This window comes from Achroia grisella, unplaced genomic scaffold (assembly GCF_030625045.1).
Source record: "Achroia grisella isolate CSIRO2021 unplaced genomic scaffold, CSIRO_AGI_Agris_v1 utg506, whole genome shotgun sequence".
In the NCBI taxonomy this organism is placed as follows: Eukaryota; Metazoa; Arthropoda; class Insecta; order Lepidoptera; family Pyralidae; genus Achroia; species Achroia grisella.
The window spans coordinates 272453-288582 of record NW_026712900.1 but is presented as its reverse complement, the minus strand read 5'-3'; the positions used below and the strand labels follow the sequence as shown (position 1 = coordinate 288582).

The window sequence follows — 16130 nt, the reverse complement described above, 5'->3', positions numbered from 1 at the left end:
ATAAAAATATTTGAAGGACTCATTTTCAGAGGACCCTATTGTTTTATACCTCAACCATTATATTTATTTGTCCTCAGCTACTTGTCGACAAAGAATATTTAAGACTTGAGGATAAGTTAAGGACACCAGCAATATTGTTCTGTCAATTTCAACTATGTATGAATCAAATATAGATAATTTTTAAAATTTTTACTACAATCTTTTATTTAACTTTCTGGTTTTTCTTGTGAGGAGTCTACATTCCGAAATGTGACAATTAGAGTATAGAAGTGCTTATACTATGTTTAATTGAATAGAGATTATTTCTATTTTATTCTATTCTATATCAGAATCAGAATGTAGAGTTTTCGCTGACACCAGCCAGCGAAAACTCTACATTCTGATATGGCAGCAAGTGCTTATTATTTTTGCAAATGAGGTATAGATGGCGTTGTACGGTTTCGGTTCTCAATTCGAATGCCTCTGCTCAGCAGGAATCAACTCGAATTAACTTGAATTCAGCGCAACTCGAATTAACTCGTATAACTCGAGTTAAATCGAGTTGTGTTAAATTCGACCATCTCTAACTATTGACAATCAGTAATGATAGATAAATTGACAATTAATATGACAGTTCGTCTTACGTGTTTTGTTATTTGTTTGTATTTAATTTCATTTAAAATTAAAACACAGTGAAGTGTGATATGTAATCTCCAATTATTAAACAAATTTATTGAATTATGGAGAATATGGTGGAAAGTACGAATATGCAATGTTGTTTGGGGTGTCTGTGTAGAAATGATGATCTTCTCCTTCAAAGTTATAATTTAAAAAATAAGGCATTGAAAGTAGTACTACAGGTATTTATATCTATTAGTTTCATAGAATAAATTGTGATAATACAAATATATTTAATAACATTTTTTATTCTACACTCTCGAGCAACCAAATCGACTCAAGCGCTACCTCTGCATTCAAACTTTGTTTTAAGCGAAAGTATACAACATTTTTATAAAAATGATATGTCATTTGAAAGCTTGAATCTTCAGCTTTTAGAAGATATCATCATTATAAATATGTATATTATTTTTTTTATTATTGGTTATAATTTAAATGGGGGAAAAATGGGATTTTGGGTAAAGGAGTTGTGTTCAGAACAAATACAAATAAAACACGTTCTTGAGAAGTATAAAATTTATTGGTTCAGTATTTGGTATTGCCCCCCCCCCCCCTGGCCCTAATTAGTGCCAGTAGTCGGTTCTTGATCAACCTTATAATAAATTTTTTGATGATGTCTTGAGGAATACCTTCTCACTCCTCTAACAAAGCTGCTTTCAATTCTTCGAGGCTCAAAGAGGCTGGATCTTCATTCTAATAAACTTAATATAAAAATTCTACTGCTATATCAGGAATAGAGATTCAGTCAAGATGAATTAGCAAGAAAGTTGCCTAAAGATCTTTTTATACACATGCTTTACAATTCATATTATAATATTCTGTGCAAACATAGGGTATGTACTAACAATAACAAATTCAGTTCTTAATTTCTTTATGATAAGCTATAAAACTTAAAAAAATATATTTGAATTCAGAATTTTAGAGCTCTATTATTGAAAATTCATGGTGTGTATACATAAAGTGACGGAAATGTAAAGTAACAGAGAGAGAGGGAGTAAAGTAACAGAAAAGTAGGTATTAAGGTGAGTTAAAACTAGTATTTATTAATCTACATTTGTTTCTTCCAGATGGACAACATATATTTATGTTACTTATGCAAACGGATAGCACAACACACGGAATTATTTATACAGAATGTCCAGAGCAATCAATTATTATTGGACAACTTTCCTAATGTAAGAATTCTTCTATATGTATATTGTTTATCTTGGAATGTTATTACTATTGAATATATAGCATTAGCCAAGAATTATTATTATTACTCGTTATAGCACCTTTAAAATAATACACAGGAACCATACAATTAAGAAAGAGACTAAGGTTATATTTGTAGTAAGGAAGGATAGCAGAAAGAAAATTTATTGAGAAATACAGTGATTTAACAGCGGTCTTGAAATATATATAATGCTAGCTGTCTTAACACTAACTACCAGTATTTTTTATATGGCAAATAAATTATGGCATAAAAATTTTAATACTAATATTGCCAATGAAAATTTTAAAATGTATGTTTTTTTTTATTAAAAAATACATTATAAAAAAATTGTCCTAAAAATAATTCATACATGATAGGGGTCTGAAATCACATAGGGGTATGAAAAATAGATTGTAGCTGATTATCAAACCTACTGAATATTATATACATATTCAGCAGGTTTGATAATCGTAAAATTAAAAATTGTAAGAGTATATAAAAATCTGCCAAGTCGTTTCGGAAGAGTATTGTGACATGAGAATTTCATATATAATATACTAAAATATGTCTTTCAGATTATGGACACAGAGTTTCAAGTAGTAAGATCTGAAACTCAACCACTAGTCAATTTATCACATTTCCCCCTAGATATAATACATTTGGATGGCACAGACAATGATACGGATTCCTTCATCATATATAACTGCAGTGATAATAAGGGAGTGGATATTAAAGTGGAAATGAAAGAAGAAGATGACATGATATTAGACCATTTGGAAGGAGAGTTTATTGATGATGACACAGGTATTATCATTCATAATTTAAGATTTTGACGTCCGATGGTCTCGGGTTTGATTCCTCGCACGCCACAAACATTTGTATTCATGAGTATGATTGTTTATATCGGTCTGGGTGTTTTCTATGTATAATATTATTTATAAGTATTTATGAAGAAAAACAACTTGGGTCTAGGTGGCGCTGTGTTAATTGTGTTGAGATTATTATTATTAAGAGCTGTACTCTTGCCGGTGGAGCTCCCACTGCCTTTCACTATCTTCTATCAGTCTGATACGACACGATGCCAACTTTTTCTTTAATTTGATTGATATAGCTGTCTTCGCCTTCCTCTCTTTCCATCTATTTTTCCTTCGATAATGTTATTAATTAGTTCGTCATGTCATATCAAGTGCTCCAACATTTTCCCCCGCGTATTATAACAGGTATTAATTAGTATTTACAAAAACACTTGAATGTGCAGCTGTCCCAGAAGTTGAAATCCCATTTTGAAGACCATTCTTAAAGCAACAGTTTTTTTAATCAAAGATAATGGTAAGATGCAGTCATCTGCGCTGTAGGTATGCGTCGGTGGGGCAGCAATGGAGAATGATAAGATAAACATAAGGTCAGGTCAGTTAGCCCATTGTGGCAAATTCACCAGGAATTCACCACGATTATTTCCAGGAGAAACTATATAATATCTCGAATTTATATACTTTATTGCACTTTTAACAATATCAAATAAAAAGATATACAGAAATGTGAGCAAGGGTGGACAAGAGATCTCTTCCAGCCAACCTAACGCTGCGACAGAGGTTTATCCACAGAATGACAGGAAATTGCTAGCACATGTTCAAAATACAAGGCTCGGCTCCACCCTAATGAGCCAGCCGAGAGGTTGGTCACTGACAACCTCTTACTAAATTCTCAAAATTTCTGAAAAATACACATACATATGGATTACACAGCCTCGGTGGTCTAGCGCTTCAGCACTGCTTTACTTCCAATGGTTGCATGTTTGATTTCTCACACGGTACAAACATTTGTATTCATGAGTATGATTATATGTATTGCTCTCAAAACACCCGTTTTGTAAGTATATTATGTATGGATTTGTAAACAAAAATTTGTATTTTTATCAGTTCTTTAGTACACAGAACACAAGTTCTACTTAGTTTGGGGCTCTGTGTGAATTGTTCTGGGTTATTGTAATTATTGGTAACTAGCTGTTCCCGCGACTTCGTCCGCGTGGAATTAAACTTTATTTTTCTAAACTAAAAGTAGCCAAAGTTACTTTTACATCAGCAACCTGCCAAAAAAAGTCCCGTCAAAATCGGTCCAGCCATTTCAGATATTAGCCGGAACAAACAGACAGACAAAAATTGTAAATAATTATATTTTGGTGTATGTACCGTATTTATATTCATATACATGTAGTAAAAAACTGTTATTTCAATATTACAAACAGACACTCCAATTTTATTTATATGTATAGATGTATTCTGATTACAGAATATCAAGCATCATTTGTTAAAGAAGAAGATGAAGATTTTCCACTTAAATTGGAGATAGCAGATATTAATTTAAAATGTCTCAACAAATCGCTGAAGAAAGGGAAGGTGAAAAAGAAGAGTATAAAACAGGAGGCAGTAAACGAGAGACGTAAGATGCATTCGATATATATAATTATCTAAGTCAATAATTAAATATGGCAACATTTTATATATGGCAATACCTACTACGGTTTCCGCCGGTAGCCATTATCTATCTGCAACATGTGCTTTGTAATGTGTGCGTGTGTATAAAGTGTCATGCAACCTCCTTTATGACTATTCTTTGAGGTACACCCGTCCTCACAATACAGTCTATTTTGAAATAAAATTTCATTAGAATTCATTCCATTCAGAATTCTAATGTCATGAAACAAACAAACATATACACAATTTCGCATGTACAATTTTAACATGGATTTATATATCAAACAAAGTTATATCCAAACTAGCGTTTACTAGAATTAATTATTAACATTTTTAAAATAAAAGTAGTCTGTGTTTTTACTTATATACTTAGCTAATTTAGCTAAGTATATACTTAGCCAGCCGTTTTAGAGATTTGGAATAACAAACAGATAGAGAGGCAGAAAAAGTTGTCAAAATTAATCATAAGTAAGTGCCGTATATATAGCTGTTAATTTAAAATTACAAACAGACACATAAATTTAATTTATTTATCTAGATATCCCCAGTGTCATAACTACACAATGTTTAGAAATATAAATATTAAATTTCAGATATTAAAATAGAAACTTTATATATATCCAGAGAACAATGTATGGAAGAGAGAGTCAAGATGGCGACAGATATAAAATATATAAATTCAATATATAAATGTGAAAATTGTGTAAAAGGTTTCAATTTTAAAGGCAGCTATGACAAACATATGGAGAAACATAGTCAGGTGAATATGCTGATTTTATATTATATTCTATTATTAATTTTATTTTAATAATTTTTAGCGGACAACATTATAATTTCTTTTTCCTATCCGCATGCATCCTTATGTAAAGTGCGAATACTGTAACTACCATATAATAAATTTAAATAAGTAGCTATGACGAGGTCGAGTGGAATGAGTAATCATGCTCACTAAAATGTCCACACATGTGGCGGCGTGGTGGGCCGGGTCATTGGGCTCCCTAAAATATGGTCGAGCGCAGTGATGGCAGGCTCATCCGTTGTACTCGTGAACGAGTGCTGCTTGTAGGGACTGGTCTGCTCTTATCACTACGACTGATTTAATCTAATTGTGTTTTTATATTTGCAGCTAGTTAGTATTATTTATTTAGCTGAATTAGTGCTGGTTGGTAGTTTGTATTCACACGTTTCGACTTGTAAAATGTGAACTTACAAGGATTGTTTAAAAGAGCAACACAATTATTGAGCAAAGCCCATTACTCACTAAAAAATTACTTGAATGACGAGCGTGCATGGCAATAGTTGTTCATGCACTGGATTTTCATTTAATGTTAGACATAGACACCTATAAATATACATTGTAAATAAACTGGCTTTAAAAAAAAAGTAATTCAATTGAGTTTCTTGCCAGTTCTTCTCAATTGGATCTATATTCCGAACTGGACGGTAGGGGAAAAATTAAAATTATAATGTAAATATTTGATGTTCATAAGCGGCTAAAATGAATATACATATATCTATTATAAGAAATCAAATGTTTGCTCAAATACTCATCCTCATAGACTCTTTAGCATGCTTAATTTTTTTATATATTGCTTTGCTATACCATTTTTATATGCTTTTTTGCTTATTTTGTTTTAAAGAGAGTATATATAGTACGTTTTATTGTAATTATATCCCTCTATCCATTGTTTATATAAGTTTACCTTAATCAAACTTGTATGTATAAATTTGTAAATTTTTCAGAGTATAGGCGAATTTCAATGTGACATTTGCAAGCAAAGAATGGCCACAGAAGAAAAGTTACTCAGTCACAAGAGATACCATCAACAGTAAGTAGTAGTCTTTCGTACAGCTCGCCATCTACTGGGAATTCATCCCCACACGCTAGAGCCTAGGTCTCGGACAGTGCGGTTTTAGAGAAGCTTTCTCCCGCGTACACTTAGATTATGGAATGACCAAACTGCCAAGGTTTTCTCATGAGACTACAGCATGGTGTTTTTGAAGGTGTGTTAAGGTTTCTTAATACACCCTGGTATTTCAGGCGTCCATAGGCTATGGTATTTTTGGTAATTTTTAATTTCACCGTTCTATCCTCAACTCTTATTTTTTTAAAATAAGTTTTGCGGGGTTATATCTAGTTAATAAATGTATATATGTATATACCGTCGACTTGTTTGTCATTCCAACTATACATATATATATAAACCGTTTGTGTTCACAGACGATACAAATGTTGCGAGTGTGGTCTGACCAGGATAAGCCGACTGTCCATACAGGATCACTACACAGCCTTCCATTGTAATGGCTACTACCAGTACAACTGTCCGCACTGCTCTAAGGTTTTCAAGTGAGTGTATTTAGAAATCTCTACTTTTTTTAATCCCGGAGAAAATTTGACGTTTCCGATGTTGCCATGTTTGCGCATTTTTTAAATATGGTTGTGGCACTATCAGAAATTAATACTAATTACCCATTTTTATAGGTTATTTAGAAATATTGTTTGAGTGTGTATATAAAACATATTAACACAAAATTCTCCTTTGACAAATTCACCGGGAATTTACCACTATGGTTATAGTGGTAAATTCCCGGTGAATTTGTCACGATAGACTAACTAACCTGACCTCGTGCTCATCCTCCACTGGTGTCCCGTCAGCGTAAACCGTCATCGCAAACGGGTGCACCATTCCAATATAAATAAAAAAAAATATATCTAATTACATTAAAATCAGACATAGATGTAATTTACCATATACAGTATTAAATCACAGTACAATTTTTTTAATATAACTTTTAATGCAAATTTTCAGACGTCAAGTATCACTAAGGAAACATGTTGTGTACTCCCACACGAATAAACAACGAGTATCCTGCGCGTACTGCCATAAAACATACGCCAACAAAGAAGTGCTGAAAGGGCATATGATCATGTGAGTATAGTAAAGTATTCCTAGATTATAATGGAATTTTTTATTTTTTATTATTAACGTTTATTCTTTCGTACATAAATATTAACACTTACTTATTGGGGATTGTGATTAATGGGCTGTTTCTCCTATTGGTATTGATTGATAATAATGGAATGGTGCACCCGCCTGCGCTAACGGTGGACGCTGGCAGGGCACCAGTAGAGGATGATAAGATGAGAATGAGGTCAGGTCAGTTAGGTCATCGTAGTAAATTCACTATGAATTTATGGTACAGGGTACATTTCTAGCAATGGGGTTAGGGGCCGTTCAAGTATTACGTAAGCAGATTTATTATAATTATAGTAGAATGTCTTGTATGTGTAATGTTTTATATTTGTAAATTTATTAGTTGCAATAAAATGGCCTTTCTATAACAAAAACAAATCACACAACGTTTAAATAATACTCACGGTAATTCTACATAGTTGACGTGGGGTGCTGCTGTTTTTAAATGCTGTTTCAAACGACTTAAAACTTCTGAAAATAGTTTTTTTAGCATAGACAATGTTCCTATGACGTAATCATCATCTAGACTCCCTTACCCCCCATGTCACCTAAAATAAGCAAAGTAAAGATGATACAAAATATTAAGTTTATTTGAATAAAGATTATTTCTATTTCTCTACTTCAGGAGGCATGCAAAAGAAGTGGCTGGCGGTGAGGTGAACAAGAAATATATATGCCAGGAGTGTGGTAAAGCTTTCAAGGCTCCGTCTCATCTCAAGAACCACAGTATAAAGCACTCGCATAGACGAGATTATTACTGCGTCGAGTGTGACAAGTGAGTACATGATATTTGATTTTTTGTGTATCTTAATCATTACATATTACATTACATTACATCATACAAAAAAAAACAGTATAAAACAACGTCGCTGTCGCGTTCTGTCCGACCCTATGTATGCTTAAGTCTTTAAAACTACGCAACGGATTTTGAAGCAGTTTTCTAGTAGATAGAGTGATTCAAGAGGAAGGTTTATATGTATAATACATGTACACCCGGGTGAAGCCGGGGCGAGTAGCTAGTAATATTATGAATTATGAAAAGTTTGTGAGTCTGGATGGATGGTTTTTACTCTTTCACACAACTTTTTACTCTTTTACTTTTTGAAACTACTGAACAGATTTTGATTAAACTTTACAGTCATGTACCTTATGGAACACAGACTATATTTTATACTATCTGTACCCGCGACTTCGTCCGCCTGGAATTTAACTTTATTTTTCTAAAATAAAAGTAGCCTAAGTTACTCCTTATTACATCAGCTATCTTATATCGGAATAATTGTAACAAATCTGCTTACGTAATACTTGAAAGGCCCCAATTATTAGTTAAAAAAAATAAATCTTAAATAATTACAAGTGTTTTATATTTTCAGAAGTTTTAAGTCGAATTCGAGTTTGAAACAGCATTTAAAAACAGCAGCGCCCCACGTCAACTACGTAGAATTACCGTGAGTATTATTTAAACGTTGTGTGATTTATTTTTGTTATAAGAAAGGCCATTTTATTGCAACTTACAAATATAAAACATTACACATACAAGACATTCTACGTAGCACTCATGTTGACAATTACTTTGACAATGGCATTTGATTCAGCCCGAACATAGACCAAATTATATTCCAACAATTTTATTTAATTCCACTACTATTAGTGTACACGTAACTTACACGGAGGTAAGGGTTATTATATTAAACAACTTAGTTCGGTCTATAAATACTAGATGGCGCTATTTACAATATTTGTACTAATCTTTACATTGGGTATTTCATTAGTATAGACACAGATAACATAATATTACATACAGATACCCCATCCCATACAAGAAAATGGTTCCTTCCTAACTCGGGCTATTCTTCGGGCTATTTTATTTCGCCGCCGTAGCCGCTAGATGTCTCTAGATCTGAAGCAGTTCGGATTACTAGTGGGTGCTTAGTAACAAAGCACGAAAATAGATGGCAGTCAATTCAGTCTACATGACATCTGTTTTGCAAAGATAGGTATATACAAATATATGTAGGTAACTGTATCGTGTACCTCATTAGGGACGATTCAAGATTCAATGTAAATGTGTAGGTATAATATCGTTAGCCGATACCCTGCAGATATGGCTTATGTGCCAATGTATATATTATGTTATAGTTTATTCTACATTCCATGCCTATTTTTTTCTCTCGACGAAGATATGTTGTAACGCGTACTGATACATAGATTTTGATACGTTTATACTCGTACGTATCAACATCGGGCTATATTTTTTTATTTCAATCGTTATGTGTAAGAGACTGGTTTTAGCTACAATGAATTTACTGGTATATACCTCATGTATTCTACGATGTACCCATCTTTTCCCTAATGAGAATTCCGCTATATCTTATATATAAACTTCGTATCACAGTGTTAGTTGCCATATTTCTCCCACATTTTGATGAAATTTGATATGTATACTTGCTAGGTCTGAGGTAGGGTTGTTATCTATCTATTTTTTATACCCCTAAGTCATAGGGGTGGCCTACCCTGAATTTTTTTTTTTTTTTTTGTATTATGGACAATTTTTTATTTATTTATAATGTTACATACACGCCTAAATTTTGGCCCGTCTTTCACCAACCCCTATTTTTAATAGCGATATTCTTACAAATATTATAAATGCTAAAGTAACTCTGTCTGTTTGTCTCGCTCTCACGCCCGTTACACGTTAGAAATGTGTAACAAATCTGCTTACTTAGTACGAAATTATGTATATTACAATAAAACTTAACGAGAAAATATTATAATGATGTCACTGGAACACTCATTGCTTTACTACTATGCCGTCCATTAGTCGCGAACTTTCTGGATGCGCGAGAGGCGCGCTCCTATTGGTCCGTCGGTGCGGTTACCGCACGACGCGCATGCGCTGTACGCTTAGATGAGTCTCACGGCACGGGCGTAAGTACTTACTATGTAATATGTATACATATGGGTGTCACAAATGTTTTTATTACAAGTAATATTACTCTATTATCTAAGCCAGTAATGTGTGCTTATTTTGAACTTGATAATATTCAGAATTACTTGTATACATAACTTTCGATATCTACAATAATAATATCTTTGATGTATGAAAGAAATGTATGTACCTACATTAAAAGATAATTTTTGACATGTATGAAATGTAAGTACCTACATTAAAATGTAATTTTTAAATGTATGAGATGTATGAAAGAAATGTATGTACCTACATAAAAAGTTCATTTTTGAAATGTATGAAAGAAATGAATTATACATTAAAAGATAATTTTTGACATGTATGAAATGTATGTACCTACATTAAAATATAATTTTTGAAATGTATGAGATGTATGAAAGAAATGTATGTACCTACATAAAAAGTTCATTTTTTAAATGTATGAAATGTATGAAAGAAATGTATGTACCTACATTAAAAGATAATTTTTGACATGTATGAAATGTATGAAAGAAATGTATTTACCTACATTAAAATATAATTTTTGAAATGTATGCACCGTACAATAACAATACACGTTAAACATCATACCACAGTCATACGCAAGTTAAAAACAAACTGCTATGATATTAATGAGAAAGGAAAATCAACTTTATGGTATTCGAGTTAGGGTCGATTTCTCTCTTTTTTTTAAATACTATTTTAATCTTGCCAGTATTCAAAGACAACTACGATTCGTACTCTATATTTTAAATTATTATGTAATCGATTTTTCAGTACAAATGTAAATAACCAACGACACTAATAATGTACTACTATATTCCGTTCTTTGAAACGGAACACTGCTATAATACAAAATAATGAAAATTTACTGTTCACAACGACTCATTAAAAGCATCATCGAATAATGCGCTGTAATAAAATCCTGTTATCGATTATTCAAAAAAATCGATAATACATGTATTTATTTTTAATATGACAACACTTCATACATAAGTATTATTGGAAATAGTATTACTTGCTTGTTCGGCTATTTTTAATTTACTTAAAATATTTTTATATGTTTAATTTACAATAATGATATATTAAGTGCTTATTATTGGAAAATATAAAAAAGACATTTAATTAGGCCGATACAAATGACGACAATGCCATCTATGAAAGCATTTTGAAAACATTGAGCCCCGTATTAGCACTGATTAAATTAATTAAGTACTGGAAAATAACAAAATGAGTAAATATATGAAAATTACTTTTCTGAACGCATTATTTCATTTTAACATGTATATATAACTTTTTAAAAATTGATTAAACATTTTTGTAAACACAGTTTTGTTTTTTAAAACGTTTGCAAAACTATGAAGAATTCCATCGATACCAATCACGCCATCTATATGCAACTTTTAGCAATAATAATGGCTACTTCCTCACGGATTGCCACTGGTACTAAACACAAACTACCTTCTTTTAATATCTTTTTAAAATATCATATTTTTCTACAATATTGATGTAAACCCTAACATTAGCATGTGTGAGATCACAAATATTCAGTGGAGATACCTGACCACTACTGGGGGGAAAGGGGATTGCTAGTAATGTGAACAGATGATGATGATGATATCATGTCAGGTTGACCTCCACGCGGTTCCCCCTGGAAACCATCATGATAAATTCCTGGTGAATTTGTCACGATGTGCTAACTAACCTGACTTCATGTTCATCTTATCATCCTCCACTGGTGCCCCGCCAGCGTAAACCGTTAACGCAGACGGGTGCACCATTCCATTATCAACCATGAAAAACAACCTGACCACTATTGGAAGCGTCTTCTCTATTGGTGATCAAATTCCGACTGTGTTTGTTTGACTTGTGTCCGAGGCATCATCAGGCAATTAATAGAGTTTGGAAGCCTAGTGTTGATTGTTCGGATTAATACCAGCTGCTGAGTTTTACCAGCGTACCACTCTCCCGAAACTAAAATCATCAAACATCCTGATCATCTGGATGAATGGCGGTCCTCCACAGTGCGGTTTTCTAGAAACTTTTTGCCATGCACAACTACATTGTGGAATTACCTTCCAGCAATGGTATTTCCGAACCGATACGATATTGAAGCCTTCAAGAAAAGAGTTTAGTCCGTCAACGTACTTGCAATTCCCCTGGCGTTGCGGGTGCTCATGGGCAGCGGTAATCACTTACCATCAAGTAAGCCACAGGCTCGTTTGTCTCCTGTGTTATAAAAAAAAACTAAACTGCTAAGTTAACTAAGTTGCAAACGTTCAAAGAGGAAACACGTGTCGCAAAATGTGTGTAGATTCAACAACGGTCGGAATTTGATCACTTATAGACTAGAGCATATAGCTTCCAGTGGTCATATTTTCAGACGCAATATTTTTATCTGTTAGCTCAAGCTTTTGCCTATTTCATTATCATCCATATAATAATAATATATTCTTATTTGCTAGTCTGCCGTGCCTGCATTGTGAGAAGCGGTTCGCAATCCGCCGTGACTTGGAGCGACATACTAACAGAATACATCTCAACATAAGGCCGCACCAGTGTGACAGGTGTGACAAAGTGGGTATCGTAACAAATTATTTTTAACAAAATTGTTTATTTTTTGTATTTAAGGTTTTAGGCTATTGTCAGGTTTTAAGACCTGTAAGACTGCGACCTCCATAGATCCATTGTGATGCCCTTTTTCAAAGTTCGCTACCTACCCGTCAAGGACAAGAATTAAAGGATATACTTAAAAGCGATGGTTTTTATCTCCTCAGGATATAGTGTATACATTCCAAAGGAGATATTTCGTTTATGCATTAGAGTGCTACAACCACATAGGAGGTGTAGGGACGTTTCCTCTTCTGCTTGACAAAATCTGCAGATTGTTGAAGCTGAGGCCTAATTTTGCCATGTGTTTATTCAATTTGCAGTTTTAAGTAGTTGCGCTTAACTAGTTGTTTTAACTAATTTTAAAGATTAAGTTAATTTGTAGTTATGAGCATATAGATGTATGGTTATAATGGTAGATTATATGGTAGAACAATATCTAAATTATAATTCAGAATGTTATCTATACATAAAATTTTAGTGTCTGTTTGTAATATTGAAATAACAGTTTTTTACTACATGCTTGTGAATATAAAAACGGTATATACACCAAAATAAGGTTTTTTACAATTTTTGTGTCTGTCTGTTTGTTCCGGCTAATCTCTGAAATGGCTGGACCGATTTTGATGGGACTTTTCTTGATAGGTAGCTTATGTAATAAGGAGTAACTTAGGCTACTTTTATTTTAGAAAAATAAAGTTAAAGTCCACCGTTAGCGCAGGCGTGTGCGCCATTACATTATTATATGATTGACTCTCTTATGATGTAAAAGGCTAATAACAAACCAAAATCCGAAGTATAGCGGTAGGCTCCATCTTCACCACATAACCTTACTCGATAAATGGGCTTATAGTTCTTGAGATTAGTTCATTCAATCAAACAAACAAACTTATAATCTTTATAATATTAATATAAATAATTTTTCTTACAGGCTTACGTTAATGGGTGGTCGCTGAATGAACACAAGCGGGTAGTACACGAGGGCTATAAGAGACCACTCAAGTTCCCCTGTCCCATGTGTGATAAAGTTTTCGATGTAAGTACAAACCTACGAATAACTTATTTATTACTAGCTGCACCCGCGACTTCGTCCGCGTGGAATTTAATAATATTTTTCTAAAATAAAAGTAGCCTAAGTTACTCCCTATTACATTAGCTACCTGCCAAAAAAAGTCCCGTTATAATCGGTTCAGCCGTTTCAGAGATTAGCCGGAACAAACAGAACGACAGACAGACAGACAACAATTTTAAAAAGTGGTTTTTTGGTATATGTTCCGTATTTATATTCATATGCATGCAGTAAAACACGGTTCTTTCAATATTACAAACAGACACACCAATTTTATTTATATGTATAGATTATATTTTTTGCAAGGGCAAACAAGTTGACGGATCACCTGAATATGTAAATGACAACCGTAGCCCACTAACTCCTATCGATCGGAGATAGTCCCGGTCAAACGGGACGAATTAAAAATCAAACGAGGTTTTTTTTTTTTTTTTGTGGATGATAATGGAATGGTGCACTCGCCTGCGCTAACGGTTTACGCTGGCGGGGCACCAGTGGAGGATGATAAGATGAGCATGAGGTCAGGTCAGTTAGCCCATCACAAATCACGAATTTAACACGATGGTTTACAGGGGGATCCTAAGCCTAGGGGGTTATCAATCCGAAGTCGAGGTCAAACACCCTACCAGTGACCTTAGACTAAAGTCTAAGGGGTGTGACCTTAGACTCAGGCTAGACCCTAAAGTCGGGTTGCAACCTGTCATATTTATTTTGAAAATGGGAGAAATTTTCAAAAGTTCAATTCGATCGAGATTTTCTGGTAAGGGTTCGAGGGCTTCCTGAGCTTGAGATCCCCGGGGCACTGCCCCGCCTAGCTTCTAGGTAACTACGCCACTGGTCCACACCATCAGGACCCACACGGGGGAGAGACACTTTGTACAAAGTCGTCTGTGCGATAGTAGTAATATTATATTTGCTTTTTTTTACAGCGTAACCAAATATTAAAGGGTCACATCAGAACCCATACGGGGGAAAGACCGTACCAGTGCAGCAAATGTCCAGCACAGTTCAGCCAGGCCTCCATACTGGGGACACATGTTAAGTTAATACACCTCAAAGTCACCAGGGATGGAAGACCAAAGGTTGCCATGAAATAATGACATATATCTTTTTTACACAATAATACTGTAGTTTGTTCTCCATCCCAAATGTGTACGTACGGCAATATGCCAATTTTTATGATGATTGGAATTGTAAAAAATAAATTAATAATTTTCAGCATCACTAATGTAAACTTGCAAGCATAGACAATGTACAAATGTATAAACATGTATAATATATTCAGTACAAGTTATGTATGTAAAGATACATTATGTAAAATGTAAACTATGAGTATTTTATTTTCCTATGATACAGATACGGATATTTTGAAGGGTTTTTATATATTGAAGGGTAAGATAAGTTTAGTGAATTTACAGCATAAAAGGCATAACATCTTAGTCCTCAAGAATCCCCTCTGATCGATCCCCGGTCCAATTCAAACGGAGATCGATATTACGACGGCCTGAGCCGAGGTTCCAACCCCTAGCGGTGCCCTCAGAATGTCCATCAGGCGGGAGTTGACCTTCAGCCGCTCCATAAGTCTATCGTCCGGTGAAGTTGTAAAGGCCAGCTGCGGCTAACAGCATTAAAGTAGTGCGAAAATAAAGTCCTCAGGAAAGGCATGAGTGGTATTATTAAAACCGTTAAACGTATTTTTAATTATGGTAAATAAGAGGTATTTACCTCTATCGGTGTTTCGACTAGGTGGCACTAGCCGTGGTCACAAGCTGACTACTGAGTCAGCTCGTTTAAAACCCGTTAAACTATATTAATAATGCGTACTAAACTCTGGCATTTACAGCTTTACTAAGAGAATTAGGGACGAGCGCAGATAGCACTCCAAACCCGTCTGAAGGTCAACTCCTGCCTGAAGGATACGACTTTAGTCTGAGCGCACCGCTAGGTGTTCCAACATTGAATCGGACCGTAAATTCAATCCTCGTTTGAATTGGACGGAGCATCGATCGGAGGCAAACGCGCGCGCGCAGGTGGCCAATTGATTGCGCAGTATGGTGTGGTTGAGGTCATCGTCTTCGCCCGCGAGGACGGTGTCGTGTGTGTGTGATAGCGTGGTAAGAAAGGAACAGGTGACCTAACCTAGGGAGGTTCTCTGCTGTTATAGGATCACCGGGATCAGTAAGAACGTGCCCAGAGCGGCATT

General features: G+C 34.3%; 1 protein-coding gene across 1 annotated transcript; it reads left to right on the top strand.

Annotated features, from left to right (window-relative positions):
- Positions 1-510: 510 nt before the first annotated feature.
- LOC131846220 (zinc finger protein ZFP2-like) lies at positions 511-15190 on the top strand. The gene is made up of 13 exons (XM_059195472.1): positions 511-839; positions 1725-1832; positions 2428-2656; positions 4142-4291; positions 4920-5086; positions 6070-6155; positions 6548-6673; positions 7137-7256; positions 7927-8076; positions 8675-8749; positions 12714-12825; positions 13790-13894; positions 14857-15190. Exons 1-13 carry the CDS (start codon positions 720-722, stop codon positions 15022-15024), a joined length of 1716 nt encoding a protein of 571 aa, XP_059051455.1. The 5' UTR covers positions 511-719; the 3' UTR covers positions 15025-15190.
- The last annotated feature ends 940 nt before the right edge of the window (positions 15191-16130 follow it).

Coding starts and splice junctions, on each gene's coding strand:
- LOC131846220 (XM_059195472.1), top strand. CDS start 720: ATGGAGAATATGGTGGAAAGTACGAATATGCAATGTTGTTTGGGGTGT. Junction 2,657..4,141: donor GTTTATTGATGATGACACAG/GTATTATCATTC, acceptor TTCTGATTACAG/AATATCAAGCATCATTTGTT. Junction 5,087..6,069: donor ATATGGAGAAACATAGTCAG/GTGAATATGCTG, acceptor TAAATTTTTCAG/AGTATAGGCGAATTTCAATG.